The 20,990-nt window shown below is 42.9% G+C and overlaps 3 protein-coding genes across 5 annotated transcripts; 2 read left to right on the top strand and 1 right to left on the bottom strand.

Annotated features, from left to right (window-relative positions):
* Positions 1-992: 992 nt before the first annotated feature.
* On the top strand, positions 993-4,759 carry Pip4p1 (phosphatidylinositol-4,5-bisphosphate 4-phosphatase 1). 2 transcript variants are annotated; one of them, XM_027929600.2, is made up of 7 exons: positions 993-1,273; positions 1,589-1,779; positions 2,118-2,224; positions 2,956-3,061; positions 3,221-3,273; positions 3,363-3,453; positions 3,912-4,759. In XM_027929600.2, the coding sequence occupies exons 1-7, from the start codon at positions 1,111-1,113 to the stop codon at positions 4,053-4,055; spliced, it is 855 nt and encodes a 284-aa protein (XP_027785401.1). In that variant the 5' UTR covers positions 993-1,110; the 3' UTR covers positions 4,056-4,759. The 2 variants fall into 2 exon arrangements, with proteins under 2 accessions (XP_027785401.1, XP_027785402.1); XM_027929601.2 differs by having other exon boundaries at positions 994-1,252.
* A 75-nt stretch (positions 4,760-4,834) lies between these two features.
* Apex1 (apurinic/apyrimidinic endodeoxyribonuclease 1) lies at positions 4,835-7,666 on the bottom strand. Of its 2 annotated transcripts, none has more exons than XM_027929493.2 (5): positions 7,624-7,666; positions 7,187-7,312; positions 6,789-6,976; positions 5,721-5,913; positions 4,835-5,595 (listed from the first exon to the last, which is right to left on the bottom strand). In XM_027929493.2, exons 2-5 carry the CDS (start codon positions 7,242-7,244, stop codon positions 5,078-5,080), a joined length of 957 nt encoding a protein of 318 aa, XP_027785294.1. In that variant the 5' UTR covers positions 7,245-7,312; positions 7,624-7,666; the 3' UTR covers positions 4,835-5,077. The 2 variants fall into 2 exon arrangements, with proteins under 2 accessions (XP_027785294.1, XP_027785293.1); XM_027929492.2 differs by having other exon boundaries at positions 7,593-7,661.
* A 116-nt stretch (positions 7,667-7,782) lies between these two features.
* Positions 7,783-15,077, top strand: Osgep (O-sialoglycoprotein endopeptidase). The gene is made up of 11 exons (XM_027929491.2): positions 7,783-8,302; positions 9,358-9,477; positions 9,650-9,825; positions 11,229-11,324; positions 11,791-11,840; positions 11,995-12,073; positions 13,548-13,613; positions 14,121-14,211; positions 14,440-14,515; positions 14,610-14,708; positions 14,841-15,077. Exons 1-11 carry the CDS (start codon positions 8,188-8,190, stop codon positions 14,878-14,880), a joined length of 1,008 nt encoding a protein of 335 aa, XP_027785292.1. The 5' UTR covers positions 7,783-8,187; the 3' UTR covers positions 14,881-15,077.
* Positions 15,078-20,990: the final 5,913 nt, after the last annotated feature.

Genomic DNA, 20,990 nt, shown 5'->3' with positions numbered 1-20,990 from the left:
AGGGAGAGGAGTTGGTAGATCCTGCAGGACAGCTTCCTGAAGAATGAATCCAGTCTCGTGTTTTGTCCTAGAAGTGACTCCAGCAAGAAAGGCCTGCGTGATGACCTTTAATTTTAAAATTATTTTCTTACTGTATTGTTACCCTGACCGCTTTTCTTTTTCTTCTTTCTTTCTTTTTTTGGCCAGGTACTGCAGATTGAGCTCTCCTGTGCTAGGTGAGCACTTTATTACTGAGCTACACCCCTAGTTCTTTTTATTTTGAGACAGGGTCTCGCTAAATTGTCCAGGCTGACCTTTAATTTGCGATCGTCCTGCATTAGCTTCTGCAGTAGCTGGGATTACAGTCCTCGGCCACTGCACCCGACTTTTTCCTTGTTTTTTTAAAAGGCTTTGTTGTTATTGTTTGTCTGAGCAGTGGTTAATTTTGTCTCCAGTATCTACCCCTCTTCCACCCGCTGCTCAGAAAAACCCAAGCTTCCGGCACTTTTACTGCTCCTCCTCTTAAAATGCTTAAGCCACGCCTCAAATGTTCTGGCGCTAAGTTTGGGCCAATAAAGTTGTGCCTCAAGGATCACAAGGCAAGGGAAAGGAAACCACCAGCCAATGAGAGGCTAATTATAATGTGAAGGAAAGTCTTTGGTGAAGTCTTTGCACCAATGAGAAGCAGACTGGGCGCCTAACCGAGGGTGGGTCGTTTCCTGAAACACGTGACCAGTGAACAGAAGCAACCCTGCCCCACCTCCTGGTCTGGAGGTAGCGCGATGGGCCACGCTTCCAATGGCTCGCAGAACCTCCAGTCACGTGCAATTTTTGCAAACTCAGCCGCTCCCGGCAGGTCATGTGACAGTGACGTTGGCACGACTCTCCCCAGTGGAAAAGGAGAGCTGCTTTCACTGACCGCGAATTGGTTTACCTCCACGAATGATAGCATGGCGGGGGCGGGGATAGCCTATCACGTGCTGCGGGACAGACCGGGGCGGGACAGGCCACTGGCTGCGGGGTGAGCTGGGCGCGCGGCGCGCAGGCGCCCTGGGGACCCGGTAGCAGCGGCGGCGGCGGCGACGAAGGGAGCTGGATCACTGATCCAGGCAGGAGGCGGCGGTGGCGGCCATGGCGGCAGATGGAGAGCGTTCCCCACTGCTGTCCGAGCCCATTGACGGCGGCGCCGGGGGCAACGGTTTAGTGGGGCCGGGCGGAAGTGGTGCTGGGCCCGGGGGAGGCCTGACCCCCTCCGCACCTCCGTATGGAGCCGGTAAACATGCCCCGCCCCAGGGTAAGCCGGGGCGGGTCTGAGGTGCTCCCGAGGGTACTCGGAGGGGCGGGGCCAAGGGCAGAGGCGGGACCCAAGCGCCAGGTGCGGGACTGTTGCACCTGTAACGGGGCGAGGCTTCCTTTCCTCTGCAATCTCGACAGAGTCTGGGAACGGAATTGGGTTTTGAGGAAGACGATGGAAGCGGCGATTATGAGGAGTCCTCCGAGTTTGTTCACAAGAGTTGAAGATCAGAAAAAGTTCCCTACCCCTGTGGAGCATCAGTGGGGGATGTCTGCAAGCAAACCCAGCACCTCTTTTTATCTGGTTCCTCTTCAGCATTTCCCCCGTTTCCTGAGGGGCATCCAGCCGTGTTGCCTGGGGAGGATCCGCCCCCCTATTCACCACTGACCAGCCCGGACAGTGGGAGTGCCCCCATGATCACCTGCCGAGTCTGCCAGTCTCTCATCAACGTGGAAGGCAAGATGCATCAGCATGTAGTCAAATGTGGTGTCTGCAATGAAGCCACTGTGAGTTATACAAATCTATAAAATGGGCCCTGCTTTCTGGATCCTTTTTCTGGTCTCTGTCAGTTTTTTTGGCCAAGGGATCTTCATAAAACCTAGTTTCAGTTCCGCGAGTATCTCTTAGCAATTTCCCCAGAAGCCACTCACCGAACCTAATGTTCACTGTACTTCATCCTCATACCTATCCTGAATACTTAAATGTAGTTCATATTTGCAAATGTCATGATATGTGTGTTTCCTTCCTAGGTAGAACCTTATCAGTCTGTTCTCTTATCAAAAAGTGTTTTTGGAGAGAAATGGAAGGGATTGGGTTGCTTGCTGATGTTCCCATTATTCTCTAGCCTATCAAGAATGCACCCCCAGGGAAAAAATATGTTCGATGCCCCTGTAACTGTCTCCTTATCTGCAAAGTGACTTCCCAGCGGATTGCCTGCCCACGTCCCTACTGGTAAGAGGCACAATGAAGGAAAAGGCATAAATAGGGAACATTGGAAAGCCAAAAAAGGATGAATGTTTATAAGAACAGAGAAGTGAGAGAGCTTCATGTTTGTTTAGAAGGAGAAAAGGCTATAGAGCATTGTGCCAAAGGAATATTATAGCCAGCTTCCTCTTTTTTCAATAAAAAGATTTGAGATGAAGTGGTGTTCTTGGCAGCTGGAGTTGTAGCTCAGTGGTCGAGTGCTTGCCTAGCACATGTGTGGCATTGGGTTTGATCCTCAGCACCACATAAAATAAATAAATAGGGGGGAAAAAGGTATTGTGTCCATCTGCAACTAAAAAAAAAAAAAGAAATGGTGTTCTTTAGGAGAATGGAGTGTTGGGGGCTGGGTGAATTTTTTTGAGGTTAAAAGGGCATTAGAGGGGCTGGGGATGTGGCTCAAGCGGTAGCGCGCTCGCCTGGCATGCGTGCGGCCCGGATTCGATCCTCAGCACCACATACAAACAAAGATGTTGTGTCCGCCGAAAAACTAAAAAAATAAATTAATATTAAAAAAAAAAAAAGGGCATTAGAGACCTAAAGTTTAAGTAGTGCTATTCCTCAGGATTCTCTGGAGAAGGGTTGAAGGATTTGTACAGAGAAGTAGAACTTGATAGAGACTGGGAAATGCAAAGGAGGAACAGTGTGGGGATTCTTAGGATTGAAATCTTTAATCACAGTCTTTTTTTTCTCCCATAAAGCAAAAGAATCATCAACTTGGGGCCTGTTCATCCAGGACCTTCAAGTCCAGATCCACAGCCAATGGGTGTCAGAGTCATCTGTGGACATTGCAAGAATACATTTCTGGTAAGGAATGATATTGGGAAGGCCTGGGGGGAAAAGCTTGAGTAATGACTATGAATCCTGAAAAGGTATGTCCTGTGGGGACACCATTTTCCAGCCTTCTTCTGCCTCAAGGTTCTTTCTATAATTAATTTTCTATAATTAATTTTTCTTTCTCCATAGTGGACAGAGTTCACTGATCGAACCTTGGCACGTTGTCCTCACTGCAGGAAAGTGTAAGTGATTAGTGATCGAGCTTGTAATTGGGTGATGTATAGAGTTAAAACAACAAGGCTATTGTATCTATTTGTTTGCCTCCCTGCAGGTCTTCTATTGGGCGCAGATATCCGAGAAAAAGATGTATCTGCTGCTTTTTGCTTGGCTTGCTCTTGGCAGTCACTGCCACTGGCCTTGCTGTGAGTAACCTTGACCCAATCCTTTTCATTCTTCAGTCTCATCATGGGCTAAGCTTTGGGAAATTGGTACCCTAGAAAAAGATGAAAGAAACTGGGGGCAAGGGAGGTTGTTTTAAGGTATAAGTGAGCCAAAGTTGAAGGTAACTGATAAGTCTTAAGTGAAAAGTAGCTGTCTTCTGTGTAGGAGTTAGGACAATGGAGAGGGAGTTTTGAGTTACTATTAGGAAGCCTATCTTCATTGTTATACACAAGAAGTACTAACAGATGGCTGGGATGATTATGAGTATTTTCCTGCCTAGGGGATGGGAGCTAAACAACCTAGCCTTTTGCGGGGGTGGGGAGGAAGGTCCCTAAAGGTAGTTACACATAAAGCTTGAATTCTTACTGTTCCCAGGGCTTTTAGGAAGTGGCAGGGCCTTAACAGCAACCTCATCTTTCTTTTTCCTCCTCTTCATCAGTTTGGTACATGGAAGCACGCACGGAGATATGGAGGTATCTATGCAGCCTGGGCTTTTGTCATCCTGTTGGCTGTGCTGTGTTTGGGCCGGGCCCTGTATTGGGCCTGTATGAAGGTCAGCCACCCTGTCCAGAACTTCTCCTGAGCCCCTCGATGATCCACAGACTGTGTCTGGCCCCTCCCTGGTGGGGACAGTGACACTACAAAGGGAGCTGGGGTAAAAGGTTCCCTGGGCTTCAAGTAAGGAAGCCAAGCAGCTGCCTTCCTTTTCCCTGGGGAGAGGTAGGAAGGACCCAGGCCCTCACTTAGGTTTGGAGGGGTGGATAAGACCACTGCTGGCCATCTGCTTTCCTCCAAGGGTTGCTGTGTATAGGGTGAAGTAGGCAAAATATTGCCCCTAATCCTGGGTCCTGAAGATGGATCTAGCCTTGTCCTTCCTATACACTCCCTGAGAGCCATTCCTGTCCCTTATACATTCCAGGGCAGGGTGGGGGTGGGTAGCCCTGGGGGGTTCCCCTCCCTCTTGTGCACCATTAGGACTTTGCTGCTGCTATTGCACTTCACCAGGGCTGGCTCTGGCCTCAGTACCCTCAAGTCTCCTCTCCCCACATTCCGTGTCCTGTGGGGGTGGGGTCAGCCGCTGCTCTGTACAGAACCACAGGAACTGATGTGTATATAACTATTTAATGTGGGGTATGTTCCCCCAGTCCTGTTATTTCCCTAAATTCCTCCTTCCAACCTTCCTTGCCTCCCCAGTTGCAGTGTTTAACTGGGCTGGGTAGGGTTGCTGTCTTGGGGGAGGTTAGGGACTCATCCTGTGCTTGTAAATAAATAAGGTCATGACTCTAACCTTTGTTAACTCGTATGTATGAAAAGATGAGGAAGGGATTCTACAGCCCCACAAAGGGTAAACCACAAAACGCAGCAAGGACAAAACTATGACCTTTTATTTTTACAGATAAGTCTTAAAAAAAAAAAAATTGGGGCATGTGTGCACACAACAAAAAACTTGGGCTTAAAAGAAACCCTTAGTAACAGTAGCTTCATTTAAGGATTCATTCTTACAGAAGAGAAATAAAATGCAGATTTCTCTAGCAAGCTACTAAAGAAGGAACGTTGAGGGTGGGGGAAGCTATTTCCAAGACTCAAAATGATTCTGAGAGGGTATCACAGTGCTAGGTATAGGGTGATGGGACAGTGATCACTGCCAAGGGCCTTGGAGCGAATCTTGCTGTCACACAATGCAGGTAAAAGAGATTGGGACAACAAAAAGTAATCAAGGCGCCAACCAACGTTCTTGGACCGAGCATTCATCATGTAAGTCCAAAAGGTATAGGCATATTCAGTGTTGGGGTACAAGTGCCGGAAACTGTCAGCCAGTGGCACAGCCTGCAGCAATTCTCCAAAGCCTTGGCGCTCCTGTGGAGTGAAACCAGCATTTTTTTTGTTTCCTTTGGGGTTACGAAGGTCAATTTCTTCATGAGCCACATTGAGGTCCCCACATAGCACAAGGGGCTTGCGGGAAGCCAAGCCCTTCAGGAACTGGCGAAAGGCTTCATCCCAGCGCTGGCGGTACTCCAGCCTTACCAGACCCCGGCCAGCATTAGGTACGTAGGCTGTTACTAGCACAAACTTGTCAAATTCAGCCACAATTACCCGGCCTTCCTGATCATGTTCCTCCTCACCTATAAAAATGAAAACAATCAGCATGAAAAGTCTATAAGAGAAGGTAATAAGACACTGGGGGAAAGAAAGAAGTACTAACAATTGGTTGAAGCATCATAGGCATTAGAAATCAATAGGGTCTCACCGATGCCATAAGAGACTTTGATGGGGCACTGGCGGGAAAGTAGACCCACACCACTGTATCCTTCCTTGTCCGAAGGAGCTGCCCAGTACTGATGGGATAATCCAGGCAGCTCTTGAAGTTCAGGTGGTAGTTTGTTCTCTGAACATTTGGTCTCTTGGAGGCACAGGATATCTGGGGCTTCTTCCTTTACCCACTGGAAGTTTAAAAAAGAAAAAGGTGGAAAAGACACTGTCAATTCAGCAAACATTTATTTTGCAGTACTTGGGACTGAACCCAGGACCTCATAGATAGACAAGCACTCTACACCTAAAACACATTCCCAACCCTCCAGAGACATTTATTGAACAATTTATGAGTGAAATTACTTATCTATACACAGCTCAGGCAGAGTCCCTATGCATAAGGAGTTCCAACAGTCAAGAAGCATAACGTTTGAACAATTACAAATTATGCAACTTGACCACTAATCACTAATGGTGGGGGATAATAATATTTTACACGTTGTACTAAGGACTTTTTTTTGGTATATGCAGTGCATAGTCGGCTAAGATTTTGAAGCCGCAGTTACTAGGATGGAGAATATGCTGGATATAAAACAGAGGAAGTCCAGTATAGAGGTTTTTACAACATTCTAGGGAAGAGGAAAGGACATGAAACAAGAAATGGCAATGGAATTGATAGAATGGACATTTAGGCAAGACTTGATGAAGCCCCCAGTTGTACTTCCCACAAGAAAATTACAGACAAGTGCCACATATAGTGGCACACAACTTGTAATTTCATCAATTCCAGAGGATGAGGCAGGAGAATATCAAGTTTGAGGCCACCCTTAACATTCAATGAGACCTTTAGCAGAACCCTATCTCCAAAAAAAAAAAAAAGGAATGGAGAAGTAGCTCCGTGGTAAAGCACCCATGGATTTCCCAGTATCCCCTGCCTCCCCCAAAAAAATAACTCTAGGCAAGAGAAAAATAACATCCTGGTGTGGAAACAATGAGACAAGGTGATTAAACTGCAAGACCACTCAAGATCATGGAATATATCTTCCCCTCCCTGAATTCCACTTACATCTAAACCTTTCTTCTTAATCCAGGCTCGAAGCCCATCAACATTCCAAGAGCAGATCTTGAGTGTGGCAGATTTGCCACTGGGTGAGGTTTTCTTATCTGGAGGGTCTTCATACAGGACTGGGCCCTCTCCTGCTGTCTCTTTTTCTTTTTTTTTTGCTCCTACCTTACTCTTCTTGGACTCTGGCTCTACAGAATGAATAACAGATAATGATAAAATTGGCAATTTGCAACCTCAATAGTTTACTATAGACCACAGAGAATCGATAGTTGCCTTGACTTCTCTGCCAATTCCTGTAAAAATATGATTCAGTTTCCCATTTATGGTTCATCGAGGAAACCATAAACACTGTATTGCAGCTTGGAGGGAGAGGGGTTTATTTTATTTCTTTTTCTTACCAGTTTTGGGCTCTTCCCCATCTTCTGCCGCCGCTCCCTTTTTCCCACGCTTTGGCATCCCTGTAACGAACGCCCTTCGGAACCAGTACCACGTCGCCCACCGAAACAGTATTTTTACCGTGTTGCCTACATTCGCAAAAAAATTGTGGAATCAAGTAAGACTAGGATGAAGACTCCTCCCTACGGCGTCCACACACCAGGTCCCGCCTTTCAAACTATCTTATCTCTAAACTCTTTCCCCGCCTTAGTGCATCACAGGTCCTTCAGCCCCTCACCCACATTAGATAATTTAAAAATGAGTCGTAACCTCCTCGCAAAACCTGCCCTCTGGCCAAGTAAGGATCTTAATTATGAGTCCTTAATGAGCTGGCCCGTCATTTAGTAGGACAGCAACCCTGAATCTGACCTGCTTGGGTCGGAGCGTGGCACCTCCTTACCCGAACACAAAGAATGGAGCACGCTTTGCGCCCACGTGGGTGACTGATGTGGTTACGTGAACCACGCACGCGGGCGATTGGTCTGTTTGGAACCACGTGACAGAGAAGTGCCCGCCCTTCTCTGGCTCTTTTCAGGGGACTGAAGGCCCCACGGCTCCATTTTAGCGCTGTTTATCTTTTTGCCAGATTTATGACTCATCCTGCCACCTAGACCGAAGATCCTAACGATATGCAAAGAGGGAAGAAATCAATGGGGAGGGCTGGGCTGAACCGCAGAAGAGAGGTTGGGGACCGGATACGGATGTTAGGCGGAAAGACCCGTCCCGCGCCCCTGGCATTTAAGAAGACAGGTCCTGAAGGGGCTTTAACAGCTGCGGCGCGGTCGGCGTGGTCGCGCCACCCTTAGACGTAGTTCTGTCCTTGGCCGCGTGCCGTTTGCTTTCTACTTGTCGCTGCCACTTCATCCTCGGTGCTGCGGAATCTACTGCCCAGCACCGAAGCGTGAGGGCCTCCGTAGCTCCACCGTTTCTAGAAGCCTGCCGGCGTTTTTTCTCTGGCTCTACCATGCCGACGGTGCTGGGTTTTGAAGGCAGTGCCAACAAGATTGGTGTGGGAGTGGTGCGTGATGGTAACGTGCTGGCGAACCCGCGACGAACTTACGTTACACCTCCAGGCACGGGTGAGTCATTAGGGTACTTCTAGTTGCGTCTGGCTTCTCTGCACAGCATCACCTGCCATCTTCCTAAACACTAGTGAAGTGGGTGCACGTTGTCAACCTGTACAGCATTGGCTAAGAGTCTGGTTGGGATTATTATGTGGCCAAATGTTACAAGGCTGGTGACTAGAATAGAGTCCTAGGCATTTGAGTCTGTATCTTCTGGGTTCGTTCAGATTTTATTCAGCGTCTTTTATGTGCTGAACATTCAAAAATAGGAGTTATGAGCCTGGGGTAGAGTCGGACTTGTAATGTAAACAGATCCTACAGCAGATGTGTCAGAATTTTCTAGAATAAGGGGGGAGAGGAGAGCAGAAAGTCTTATTAGTTTAGGTGTCAGAACTGGATAAGTATGTAAGATTCATATTCAGTATTCTGCTCTTAAAGTGGGAAAATTAACACCTGTATCTCAGGGCCTTGAGGACTACATGAAACTACCAGACACATTATAATTTGTAATTAATATTACTTATAAGATATTGCATCTTGCCTAGCCTCTCTTATAATAGCTGCACAAATAGATAGGACAGTTGACCTGCATGTACCTGAAAACTCTAGAAACAAGTGCTATTGTGACAGGTTATTACTTAGAAATATGTATTTATGTTTGCCATTAACTCTTCTAAGTACTTGGATACTGGAAATATAAATAAAATGGCTAATGCTCTGAGATACTTATGGTTAAACTGGGGAAACTATAGATAATTATAGTGCTATATTTCTTCTGCGTCATCTACAGCAATGTAATTTTATGTAGGGTTCTTTAGAGTCACAGAAAAGGTCACCAGAAAGTATGGGTATCACTTTAATTGAATTCCAAAAGCTGAATAGAAATTGGATATAAAGAAGGGCAGTTCTGAAAGAGGAACAGATTGTATAGAAGTTGGAAAAAGACTATCTAAAAATTTGATAGAATGAAACAATTCTTCCTTCATTACTAAAACCTCCAGTTTTGTTTTTTTACTTCTACTTATCTTCTACGGGAAAACTATGATCTTTCATCTGTGTCCATTTCTTAGGGTTCCTTCCAGGTGATACTGCCAGGCATCACCGGGCTGTTATCCTAGACATTCTGCAGGAGGCCCTAACAGAAGCTAGAGTAACCTACCAGGATATCGACTGCATTGCTTACACCAAAGGTATGACTGGGAGAAGGGTAACAAAGGAGAAGAATACCTGGATCCTTTATAGTTAAAACAGCCTACCCCTTGCCTATGCCACCATCGTTCTTCCTCATGTACTCTCACGTCTACTGTTTTCACCCGCTCTTTCTAATCTCTAGGAGTCTAACTCCCATTTCTATGCCTCTAGGTCCTGGCATGGGTGCCCCATTGGTTTCTGTAGCCATTGTGGCCCGTACTATGGCCCAACTATGGAATAAACCATTGCTAGGTGTGAACCACTGTATAGGCCACATTGAAATGGGCCGTCTCATCACTGGAGCCACCAGCCCAACTGTGTTGTATGTCAGTGGAGGAAATACGCAGGTATTTATGGTACCTATTATATTTTAATAATTTCTGAGGCAGTCGACCTAAAAGTTTCCTACTGTACCTGAGTTGTAGGAACTGTAAAAACAAAGCTGGGCTTATCTGAACCTAGGTATTGTAGAAGACTCAAAACAGTTTTGATTTAGAATTGGGCAAGATAATTAGAACACTATATGATTTTTCTATATGTGATTATAAAAATAAGGAATTTCTAATTTAGAAAAGGAAAGAATGATAAGGAGACTTTCACTATTTTGAAGTTTTGGGTTTTTTTGGTAGTACTGAGAATTGAACCCAGAGGGGCTCTAACTCAGCTATATCCCAGCCCTTTTTATTTTCTATTATGAGACAGGGTCTCACTAGGTTGCTTATACCTTACAAAATTGCCAAGGCTTGCTTTAAACTTGCAATCCTCCTGTCTTAGCCTCCCAAGATGCTGAGTTTACAGTCATGCACAACCACGTTGAGCTGCCACTCCTTCCTACCGTTTGATTTTTTTAAAATTTTATTTGGAGATGATCTCATTAAGTTGCCCAGGCTGGCTTCAAACTTCCAGTCCTCCTGCCTAACCCTCCTGAGTTTCTAGGATTACAAGTGTGCACCCTGTACCTGGTTTTATTTATTTATTTTTATTGTTATTGTTTTTTAACCAGATATTGAACTCAGGGGCACACAACCACTGAGCCACATCCCCAGCCCTTTTTTGTATTTTATTCAGAGACGGAGTCTCACTGAGTTGCTTAGCATCTTGCTGTAGCTGAGGCTGGCTTTGGTTAACAAAGGAGAAGATATCCTTCTGCCTCGGCCTCCTGAGCTGGGATTACAAACATGCGCCACCCTGCCCAGCTGGTGATAAATATTCTTTATGATAAAAGTTTGCCACATATGAAGAATGGACATAAGTGGATTGCCATTGCTATGTTGGGTAGGCCATGTATCTAATCCCATATGAGATTTTTTAATTCTTCAATTTCTTGTTTCCAAATATTACCGCACTGGTAAGAATTACCTAGAATGACTCTTGTTCCCTGCCTCCAAGCAGGAAAACACATTTCCTACTCTATACTCTCAAGACTGCTTTTGAGGGATATACTAGGAACCTCTAAGCTGGAAAAATGTTTTTGTAATGACATTTTTTGTGTATGCCCAAAGTATAGTGATAGTTACTAAGTCATCTTCTATAGATTTAAGAATCTGTTGTAGGAATCCTTAGGGGTTTTAGGCTTCTCATCAGAGAAGAACCATATAGAAATTACCCACTCAGGGTTTGGGAAAATACTTGTTTTTCCATTTCTCATTGGAAACTAACAGCCATGTTGATACTCTGCTGCTTTCTTCCCCAAAGCCAAATACTCCTTTTTACAGACTTGAGGTTTCATGGACATCCTCATCGCCCTTAGGTGATTGCTTACTCAGAACGTCGTTACCGCATATTTGGTGAAACCATCGATATTGCCGTTGGTAATTGTCTGGATCGTTTTGCTCGAGTGCTGAAGGTAAGCTGTTGAGTCTGCAGATAATATAAGATATGGGCAAATTTCTGGGGAGCAATGGAAATGGAGGAAGTAGTAAATAAATAGCTTCTTATACTTTTTGCACATCTGACTTCATCCTCTTTCATTAACTTTTTTTCTTTTTAACATGGATGGATAATAAGCACTTATATGTTTAATAATAAATAAGTATGTTATATCGGTATGTTATTTTTTGTTACAAACATTAGTTTGTACCTACATGTAGGCATGATTCCATAAAATAAATAAATATATACACATATGTAAATATGTATATGTTTTATTATACACATAAACACATACACAAAAAAATAGACAGGTTTTCCTTAGCTTGGTATGGAGAATGGCACACTAGAATGACAAGTACATCCATATATGTACAAGAATATGTTTCTGTATTTTATAATTAGCGTGTTTGTATAGTCATCTACTTTGTTTTTTCTTCTAGATTTCCAATGATCCTAGTCCAGGCTACAACATTGAACAGATGGCAAAGCGGTAAGAGAACATATGATGGAAGAGGCCTGGCCGTTGGGGCCATTATTATATATGCTTTTGTCCCTGCATATATAGTAATGAAGTTTGGGAAGACTTTGGGAGGGAGAGCAGCCATCTGAATGTATGCTTAATGCCTTTACTCATTTCTACATAGAGGCAAAAAGCTTGTTGAGCTGCCATATACTGTAAAGGGAATGGATGTCTCATTCTCAGGGATTCTGTCTTTCATTGAGGTGAGTGTGAGAGGTAAGGAGGTGGAGGCACTTTCATACTTTTTCAGTGGAATATATCTATTCTGCTCACCATTGTATTTCCTGCAGATAGTTCTGCTCCATATCAGATGCTGAATATGTTCACTTAGCACATGTTTATTGAATGTCTTCTGTGTACCAGCACTGTTCTAGATAATAGGAACATGGCATGGAGCAAAACAACAATCTGTGCCTAGGGGCTGTAGTTCACTTGTCTAGCATGTGCAAGGCCCTGGGTTCAGTCCCCAGCACTGGAAAAAAAAAATAATAATAATATCCCTGACAACATAAAGCTCAGATCCTAATGGAGAAAGGCAGCTAAGCAAAAAAAAAAAAAAGAGAGAGAGAGAATGATGAAATGTAACATGTCAGATAATTATGAGGACTATGAGAAAAAATAGGCAGGGTAAGTAAGAGGTGAGAGATGCCAGGACAAGCATTCAATAAATAATCATTGAATCTTTTTGGGGGGGTGGGCAGGGGGGGCAAACTCTTATTTTAATATTAATGTTAAAATACAAAACATAAACATTAAAACACAGAATTTGTATGATTACATGAATGGTGTGACTCTACAACATGTACAACCAGAGAAATGAAAAATTGTACTCCAGGGCTGGGATTGTGGCTCAGTGGCAGAGCGCTTGCCTTGCACATGTGAGGCACTGGGTTCAATCCTCAGCACCACATAAAAATAACAAAATAAAGATATTTTTAAAAACAAAACAAAAAAACTTTATACAAATGTAAAAGAAAAATTGAATGTAAATAAATGGAAGTCCCACTGCCCTACTTTCTAAACAAGTACGAGGATATATACAAAAACAAGATTATTTTGAACTTAACTTTACACCCTCAAATGAGAATACCTGAGATGTGGGGTAAAGGAACATGTAGAGCAAAGACCCTGATGTGCTTCGAAGAGTATAGTCTGGATCTATAGATGAAGTCTCCTATAATTGAGTATGGGGATGGGATAGGAAATGGGTGAGGTTTTCTTGTTTAGTGAAATCAATCAGTCATGTGACTTTGCTTCTAAAACATAAAAATTAGGGCTTAGAATGGAACAAAGTGGTAAAGCAAGTGCTTAGCATTCATGAAGTTCAGTCCTCCCCACAGCAGCCCCACCCCACCAAATCTGAATTTACTATAGAAATGCAAAGACTGCCAGGACTTTATATTTTTGCAACTTTCCTGATAATATGTTCCCTGGCTCCTACTCTCAGGAAAATCAATCAGCATTAATTCAGTGTACTTCAAGACAAGTCAGATCCTAATTATTGAATCTTAAATGAATGCTGCCCATTGTATAGCTGGGTGAGGAAGGGCAGTGTGTGCTACAGAATGCTGGTACTTTGAAGTGTGATGAAACATGGTGATCCTTTGAGTGTGCTAATTTTTGCTCTTATTACATTCCAAGCCACTGTTCATTTTTTTGTTTTCCCTTTATTTGTAGGATGTAGCCCAACGGATGCTGGCCACAGGCGAGTGTACTCCTGAGGATCTATGTTTCTCCTTGCAGGTAATGAATGAAAAGGTGGGACAAAAGTTGAGGCTAAAGTCTGATTTTTTTTTTCTTTTTTTTTTTAAAGTGGGTGTGGTAGGGTGGTACTAGGGATTTAACCCAGGGTAACTCTACCACTGAGCTAAATCCCTAGTCTTTTTAAATTTTATTTATTTATTTATTTTAAAAAATATTTTCATAGTAGATGGACACAATATCTTTATTTTATTTTTTTTAATTTTATGTGACACTGAGGATTGAACCCAGTGCCTCACACGTGCTAGGCAAGTGCTCTACCAACTGAGCTACAACCCCAGCAAGTCCTTTTTTATTTTTATTTTGACATAGGGTTTTGCTAAGTTGTTGAGGCTGGCCTCAACTTGAAATCTCCTGCCACAGCCTCCCAAATACCTGAGATTATAGGCTTGCCCCACTGTACCCAATCTAAAGGAGAGATTTTATACAGTAGAGCAGAAATGAGCTGGGATGTCTCTCTGACATTTTCATATTCTCTGTTCTCCATAGGAAACTGTGTTTGCAATGCTGGTAGAGATCACAGAGCGAGCCATGGCACATTGTGGTTCCCAGGAAGCCCTCATTGTGGGAGGTGTGGGGTGTATGTATCATTGAATGGTGTTCCTGGTTCATATTCTTGGCTTTATGTATCTTCCTCCTAATATTCTAAATCTATGGGTTTGGGAAAATGATCAGTTTCACTTTTGCCCTGTGTATTCCAATTCTTGCCCCCAGTCCCCTGCTTTATTCTAGTAAGTACACATGAAGTATATGACTGGACTATGGAGAGGCTGAAACTAAGCTAGCCTTGAACCTTACTATTTCATAGGTAATCTGCGGTTGCAGGAGATGATGGAGACAATGTGCCAGGAACGGGGAGCTAAGCTTTTTGCCACAGATGAGAGGTAAAGGCCCTTTCCCTTTCTTCTTTTTTTTCTTCTCCCATCACTGTGGTTTTCTGCCCTTAATCACAAGTTTCATATTTTCTTTCCTTTATAGATTCTGCATTGACAATGGAGCCATGATAGCCCACGCTGGCTGGGAGATGTTTCAGGCTGGACATAGAACGGCCATCAGTGATTCTGGGATTACACAGAGGTGATTCACTGCTTGGAGGGGATAGATAGGATTAGATAAGGGAGATAGGCAGAAAATCCAGAAACATGAGGGTAGAAAAGATAGAAAATATTAAAGGCTTGTCCCTTACCAATTTTCCTCATTTTCCTGCAGGTATCGTACAGATGAAGTAGAAGTGACCTGGAGGGACTAACAAGATTAACAAGAAAAGAGTAGATAGTTCCCTAATTAGAACTCAAAGGACCCTGGCCCTTAATCTCCTGATGTGGGAATCTTGGCAATGCTATGGACTCTGCTCTTACCTGGCCTTGCTGTGGACTCTGATGTGAGGCTTGATGTCTCATATGGAACTTCTAAATGACTCAGCAATAAAATGCTTTTGGTTTTGTATGTTGGTTTTGGTTTGTGTTGTTAGGACCAATATAGAGTTAACACTGGGTGAATTCTTATTGATGGAGTCAGTGGATAAGGATTCAAGGGTATCACCCTGGCTGACTGCAGCTGGCTTCAGAGGCTGCTACTCAATAGCAAAGCATGAGAGGAAATCATAGGTACTATCATAACATCCTCTTAACAGTAGTATCATCACAATTCAAGGTATTTTAGTATTAGGCCTTGTACTGACTACCTTACAGTCATTTCATTTAATTTCTTTGAGTAATTAAACTTCCAAATTTGTAATTAAGGGCAGAAAACCACAATAATGGGAGAAGAAAAAAAGAAGAAAGAGAAAGGGCCTTTACCTCTCATCTGTGGCAAACTCAGGACTTCTCCTCAAAATAGCCTGGTCTAATTTATAAATCAAGAGTTTACCCCTCCTTTGTACACTTTCTCGTCTACTCCTATTTGCACTCCTGCTAGCAGACCTGAGGGGGGCCCAAAATACACCTCTCTTCTACAACCACCCGAACTAATCCCATCTTAATCACCTCATCAGTTACACCCTCCTAACCATGTATCTCTCTACCCTCTTTTTTTTTTTTCCCCCCTCCCCATCTCTTTCTCTCTTTCAATTCCTAAAACTCTTCTGTGCTCTCTGGAACTAACAGTCATTTACAAACATCCGTATATCCCATCTCTCTTCTGTTCCTTTCACATTCTTGCTTTGAGGCCTGGACCACATTCCAACTCCCCACACTCTACCTGTACCGCTGATTGAACCCATGGGTGATCTATCACTGAGCTACACCCCTAGCTCTTTTTATTTTTATTTTGAAACCTGATTTCTTGTGAGGACTCTGCTTCTCCTAGTGCCTTTGTAGTGGTCATGATTTCTCTTCTGCACTCACTGTACCATTGAGCCTGGAGTGGTTCAGGTGTCTTCCTTTCTCATACTATTTTCAGACCATTTTTTTTCATCCCCAATATCCCTTTGAAGCATTTAGACTATACCACACCACACCATTTTTGTCATAATCCTGATGATTTCGGTATTCATGTAGGTCATCCTCCTTCTCTGGTCATATTCTAGACCTGTATCTCTTCCATATGTCTGTCTCAAATATCACACTCTCATACCAGTACTTTCTGTCTTTCCAGGTCTTTCCCTTTAGTATGCTCAATACAGCAATTCATCCCTTCACCAGGACCTACAGTCCTTTGATCTTACTCCTTTCCACTGACTCTATTCCCCATGTCTTCATTTCCCTTCTTCTCAAGCTGAATTCCAGTAGTAAGTATTGAATAAACTTCCTGTCCTTTGCTATTACTTTATTTTTTCTCTTATTCAACTCATAACCTACTCTTTACCTAGATCCTTGCAGCTGAGAGGGTGAGCAAAAAACAGCTATGCTGCAGGTCTGTCTTAAGTTTATCACCTAAAGTGGGTTCTATATGTTATCCAGCCATATTCCATCTCCCTAGGCATTTTACTTGCCCTCTGATAACTTAGATACCTACTGACCCTCATAACTAATATCCCTCTTCATAGTCTGATTCTTGACTTGTTCCTATTTTGGTGAGAAAATAGAAATAACATGAACTTTTACAGCTTCCACCACTAAATCTAACTACCTTCCAGCACCTGTATTCATATACTTCACTTTCCCTCCGTTGTTATAAACAAGTGGTTACCAACCATAATTGATTTTGTGTTCCTCAGAGGACATTGGGGTGTCAAAACTGGGAGGTAGGTGCTATTGGAGAAAAGCCAGTTATACTATAAAATATCCTCCAATGCACAGGAAAGCCCCACAATCTCTGTGCTAAAATATCAGTGGTGTTAAGGTTAAATCCTGCTACAAACAGGGTCGTGATCCTGTCCACACACTTGTGCAGTGGATCTTATTCTCTAGTTTTTGAGCACATAGCTCAGCAATTCTCCCTCCTTCTTTGTAGTCAGTACTTCCCTTTTTCCCCTGAGAAAGAATGCCCTCTTGGCCCCATTTCCCCTTCCACTTCTTCCTATTTTTCTGTTCCACTTCACAGCAAGAGTTTTCTTCCCCAGAAATTCCATTTGTATTAAAACTGTTCTTACCATGGTCACTGATGACTTGGTCATAGCTAAGTCTAATTATGCATTCTGCTTTATCTTACAGAATATTGGTGGCATTTGACACTACTTTGAAATATTTTCTTTACCTGGCTTTAGAACATATTCTCTGCTTCCTAGCTGACCACCCTATGTCCTTTGATGTTTTCTTGCCATACTCTGCTGACTTTGCAGAGTGCAGTCCTCAGGCTGCTCTGTTTTCACAGGTACCTGCACTGATTTCATCCAGTCTTGTGCATTAAAGCCATTTTTGATGTGGGTGATTCCCAGTTTTATAGTTTCAGTAAGAAATTCTCTTCTAAATATATCTAGTTGCCCATTAGCATCTTGGATACTCAATGTGCATTTCAAATTTAACATATCCCAAATTAAATATCTCTTTGCCAGTTTATTCCTGCAGTCTTACCAATTTGACCTCTTCTACTCAAATCCATGCTTCTCTGTCTCAGCAGCACTGTCTCTTTTGTTGTACATTAGGCACTACAGGTATGCTGACCCTTAAGACCTTCACACTTTCCTGGAAATCTTCGCCCAGATGAAGGGTCACTCCATCATAGTCTTCCAAGTCTGCTCAGCTCAGTTCCCCACCACTACCACCACCAAGTGAAGCCTTCCCAACAACCCTCCTTAAAATTGCTTTCCTTCAGCACTTCCTAAGCCCTTCTCTGTTTTACTTTTTTTTCATTCTATACAATCATCTTTTTCTTTTTTTGGACTAGAGATTGAACCCGGGAGTACTTTACCACTGAGCTACATCCCTAGCCCTTTTGTATTTTGAGGCAGGTCCTTACTAAGTTGCTGAGGTTGAGACTGGCCTTGAATCTGTGATTCTTCTGCCTGTGCTTCCTGAGTCTCTGGGATTACAGGTGTGGATTACACTGTTTTTGACTCTTTTTTTTTTTTTTTTTTTTAAACTAGGGATTGAACCCTGTGGTGCTCTACCACTAAGTTACATTCCCCAGTCTTTTTTGTATTTATATTGAGACACAGTATCATTAAATTGCCCAGGATGACCTTGAACTTGAAATTCACCTACCTCAGCCTCTCAAGTCACTGGGATTGCAGGCATTGGCTAACTTGCCCACCTTAATCATTTTTTGTGTGTGAGTGTCCCCTACTGGGAATGTGGTGGAATATTTTAATCTTGTTTTATTTATTGCTCTATCTTCCAACTCTTAGAATATGGTCTATCACATATATGCCATTCATTTTGCTGAATGAATAAGTTGGAAAAGTAAACCAAAGGGTTGATCAGATGACTACAAAAGAAAGAGATAAAAGGATTGGGGGCTGGGGATTTAGCTCAGTGTCAAAGTGCTTGCCCAGCAGGTGTGAGGCCCCAGTATTGCAAACGACGATAAAAAGAATTAGAATCATATGAGGTTGGAGAAGGTAAATTTCTATGTCTGTATAGAAAGTGGCTGCACTTTTTTTATTTACAAGAAATTAGGCAGTTGGTTGAAAATGTACTGAGAGATAGAGATTTAAAATCAGAAACTTTGGAGTGGAAAATAGATACAAATAGAATAAGTTCTTGAATGTCTTTAAGAACAGGAGTGATCTCTGTCTCTTTAGGCTTGGGAAGTTAATTTTATAAATGAGCATCAGCTGTAATTACTACACATTAGCCTCAGGTATTAATTTCCAAGTTTTATTAATTTTATGAGGTGGAATGGATCTTGAAAAGAAGAGCTTCTTCAACACTGTTGCCCCAGTTCACATTGTTTAATTGAGGAGTTCTTTCCAATTTTTTATTGGTGCATTATAGCAGCACATAATAATAGAATTTGTTGTTATATTTGTACATGTACAAACAGTATAATTTGGCCAGTATCATTCAATTCTTTCCAATTTGTGAAGCCAAGAAACTATAAAATCAGGCTAGGGGTATAGTTCAGTGGTAGAGCACTTGCCTGATGTGGGTGCCTGGGTTCTATCCCTAGTATCATAGAAAAAAAAAAAGAGAGGGGTAAAGGAAGGAGGAAGGGAAGGAAAAGAAACTACAATTATGACTCCTTAGCCCTAAATTGGGGAGTCCTCTTCCCAGCTCAGTTCTTGAGGCTTTTACTAGCAGCGTAGGATAGAGGGTCCTGCTACTTTCCATGAAAGAAGTCAATGGGGGACTCCAGACTCCTGAACAGCATCTTCAGCCATGTCAGGTCATGTATAGGACCCCAAGACTGGCTATCCAAGAGATCACAGGTAGGCTCCTGGTACAAGGCAGCATGAGGCATGGAGCCTGTCCCTTGGTGTGTCCAGTCATTGGGATAGACCTGTTGCTAGAATCTCTACCCCTGTAGTTTGAAATTTTTCCAGACTCACATGACTAGGACAGCATTTTGGGAATATTGCCATAGTACTTCACGAGGACACATGTTCCACTCTAACAACTTGGTTAGGAAGAATGAACAAAGGACAGGGAGAGCTGCTATTGTCAGGTTCCACTTTGGGACAATGGCCCTGTTCCTGTATACATTCGTTTGATTCTTCTGCAGGTCATGCTCTGAGATATAACCTGAAGAAAGAGTATTGAGAGAGGAAGGTTCAAGTCCCCCTTTGGTGGTAGCTCCTGCAGCTGATGTAAGGTCACCAAGTCTTCAAATGACTTCTGGACGCAGAGAAAGGAAGTCTCAGATATAGCAAGGAGTAAAGAGTATTTGTCATCTGAAATGTCTGTCCTTGGGAATTGAGAAACAACAGGGCTTTTTCACTTGGGTTTTTCTCTATTTTACTGCCTAGTCTTGCATTTCTTCCCAACTGGTAACCATAAACCCATTCAGATACAGATAGAAGCTAATGCTCCTGTTTCCCCACAGCCATATCCTCACAGTAGTCCTCTTTCATCAAATTTCAGCTCCTCCCTCTTCCTTTTTTGCTTATCACATATTCAATTAAGTTATAAATTGTCTGACCTGACACTTGCTTCTTTAGACTCTTAGCTATAAAGGTGGAAGATGGGAAGAGAAGTATATAGGGCAGAGAGCTCAGTGCTGACCTTTTCTTTCTTCTTTTGTTTTTAAGATTTGCCTATGAGTTCAGGCAGTATCAACACACGTTGGAAGCCATGCATTGAAATATTCTGCGGAAAGAACATATCCTAGGCAAAGACATGATAGGAGCTGGACTTTTATTTATTTACTTTTTAGGCACTGGACATCAACCACAGGTTCTGAGGAAGGAACATATCCTAGACAAAGATAAGACAGGAACTGGACTTTCACTTTTTCTTTAGGTGATGGGGATCAAACCCCAGGTTCTTGCATATGCTAAGCAGGCAGTCTACCACTGAGCTATATTCCCAGCTCAGGAACTGGATATTTTACCTAGTCTCCCAGTAGTTTCCCTATACTTTCCTGTACTTCCATCAACAGCAGGTATCCCAATACCCTTCCCTCCCCTGCTATCTTCTGCTCTTTAAGCCCCTGAGCATAACTTTGAGTTTCTGTGTTCAGCTCACTGTTTGAATTTCTTCTCAGCTACGCAGAGGGTCTGCTCACAAAGTCTTAAAAGACACCGAGAGGGCTGGGGTTGTGGCTCAGCGGTAGAGTGCTCGCCTAGCACATGCAAGACCCTGGGTTCGAGCCTCAACACCACATAAAAATAAATAAATAAAACAAAGGTATTGTGTCCAACTACAACTAAAAAGTAAATATTTAAAAAAAAGACACTGAGTCTATTTTTTCCTTGCATATCACTAGATAGGGGATCTTCAGAGTCAGCCCTATAAAGATAAGAGGAGAGGAGATAAGCAGCCTTCCTGCTTGCTTATTTATTATTTTAATTTTATTTATTTATTGAACCCAGGAGTGCTT

This window comes from Marmota flaviventris, chromosome 2, assembly GCF_047511675.1.
Source record: "Marmota flaviventris isolate mMarFla1 chromosome 2, mMarFla1.hap1, whole genome shotgun sequence".
Lineage (NCBI taxonomy): Eukaryota > Metazoa > Chordata > Mammalia > Rodentia > Sciuridae > Marmota > Marmota flaviventris.
This window is presented reverse-complemented; position numbering and strand designations above follow the sequence as displayed.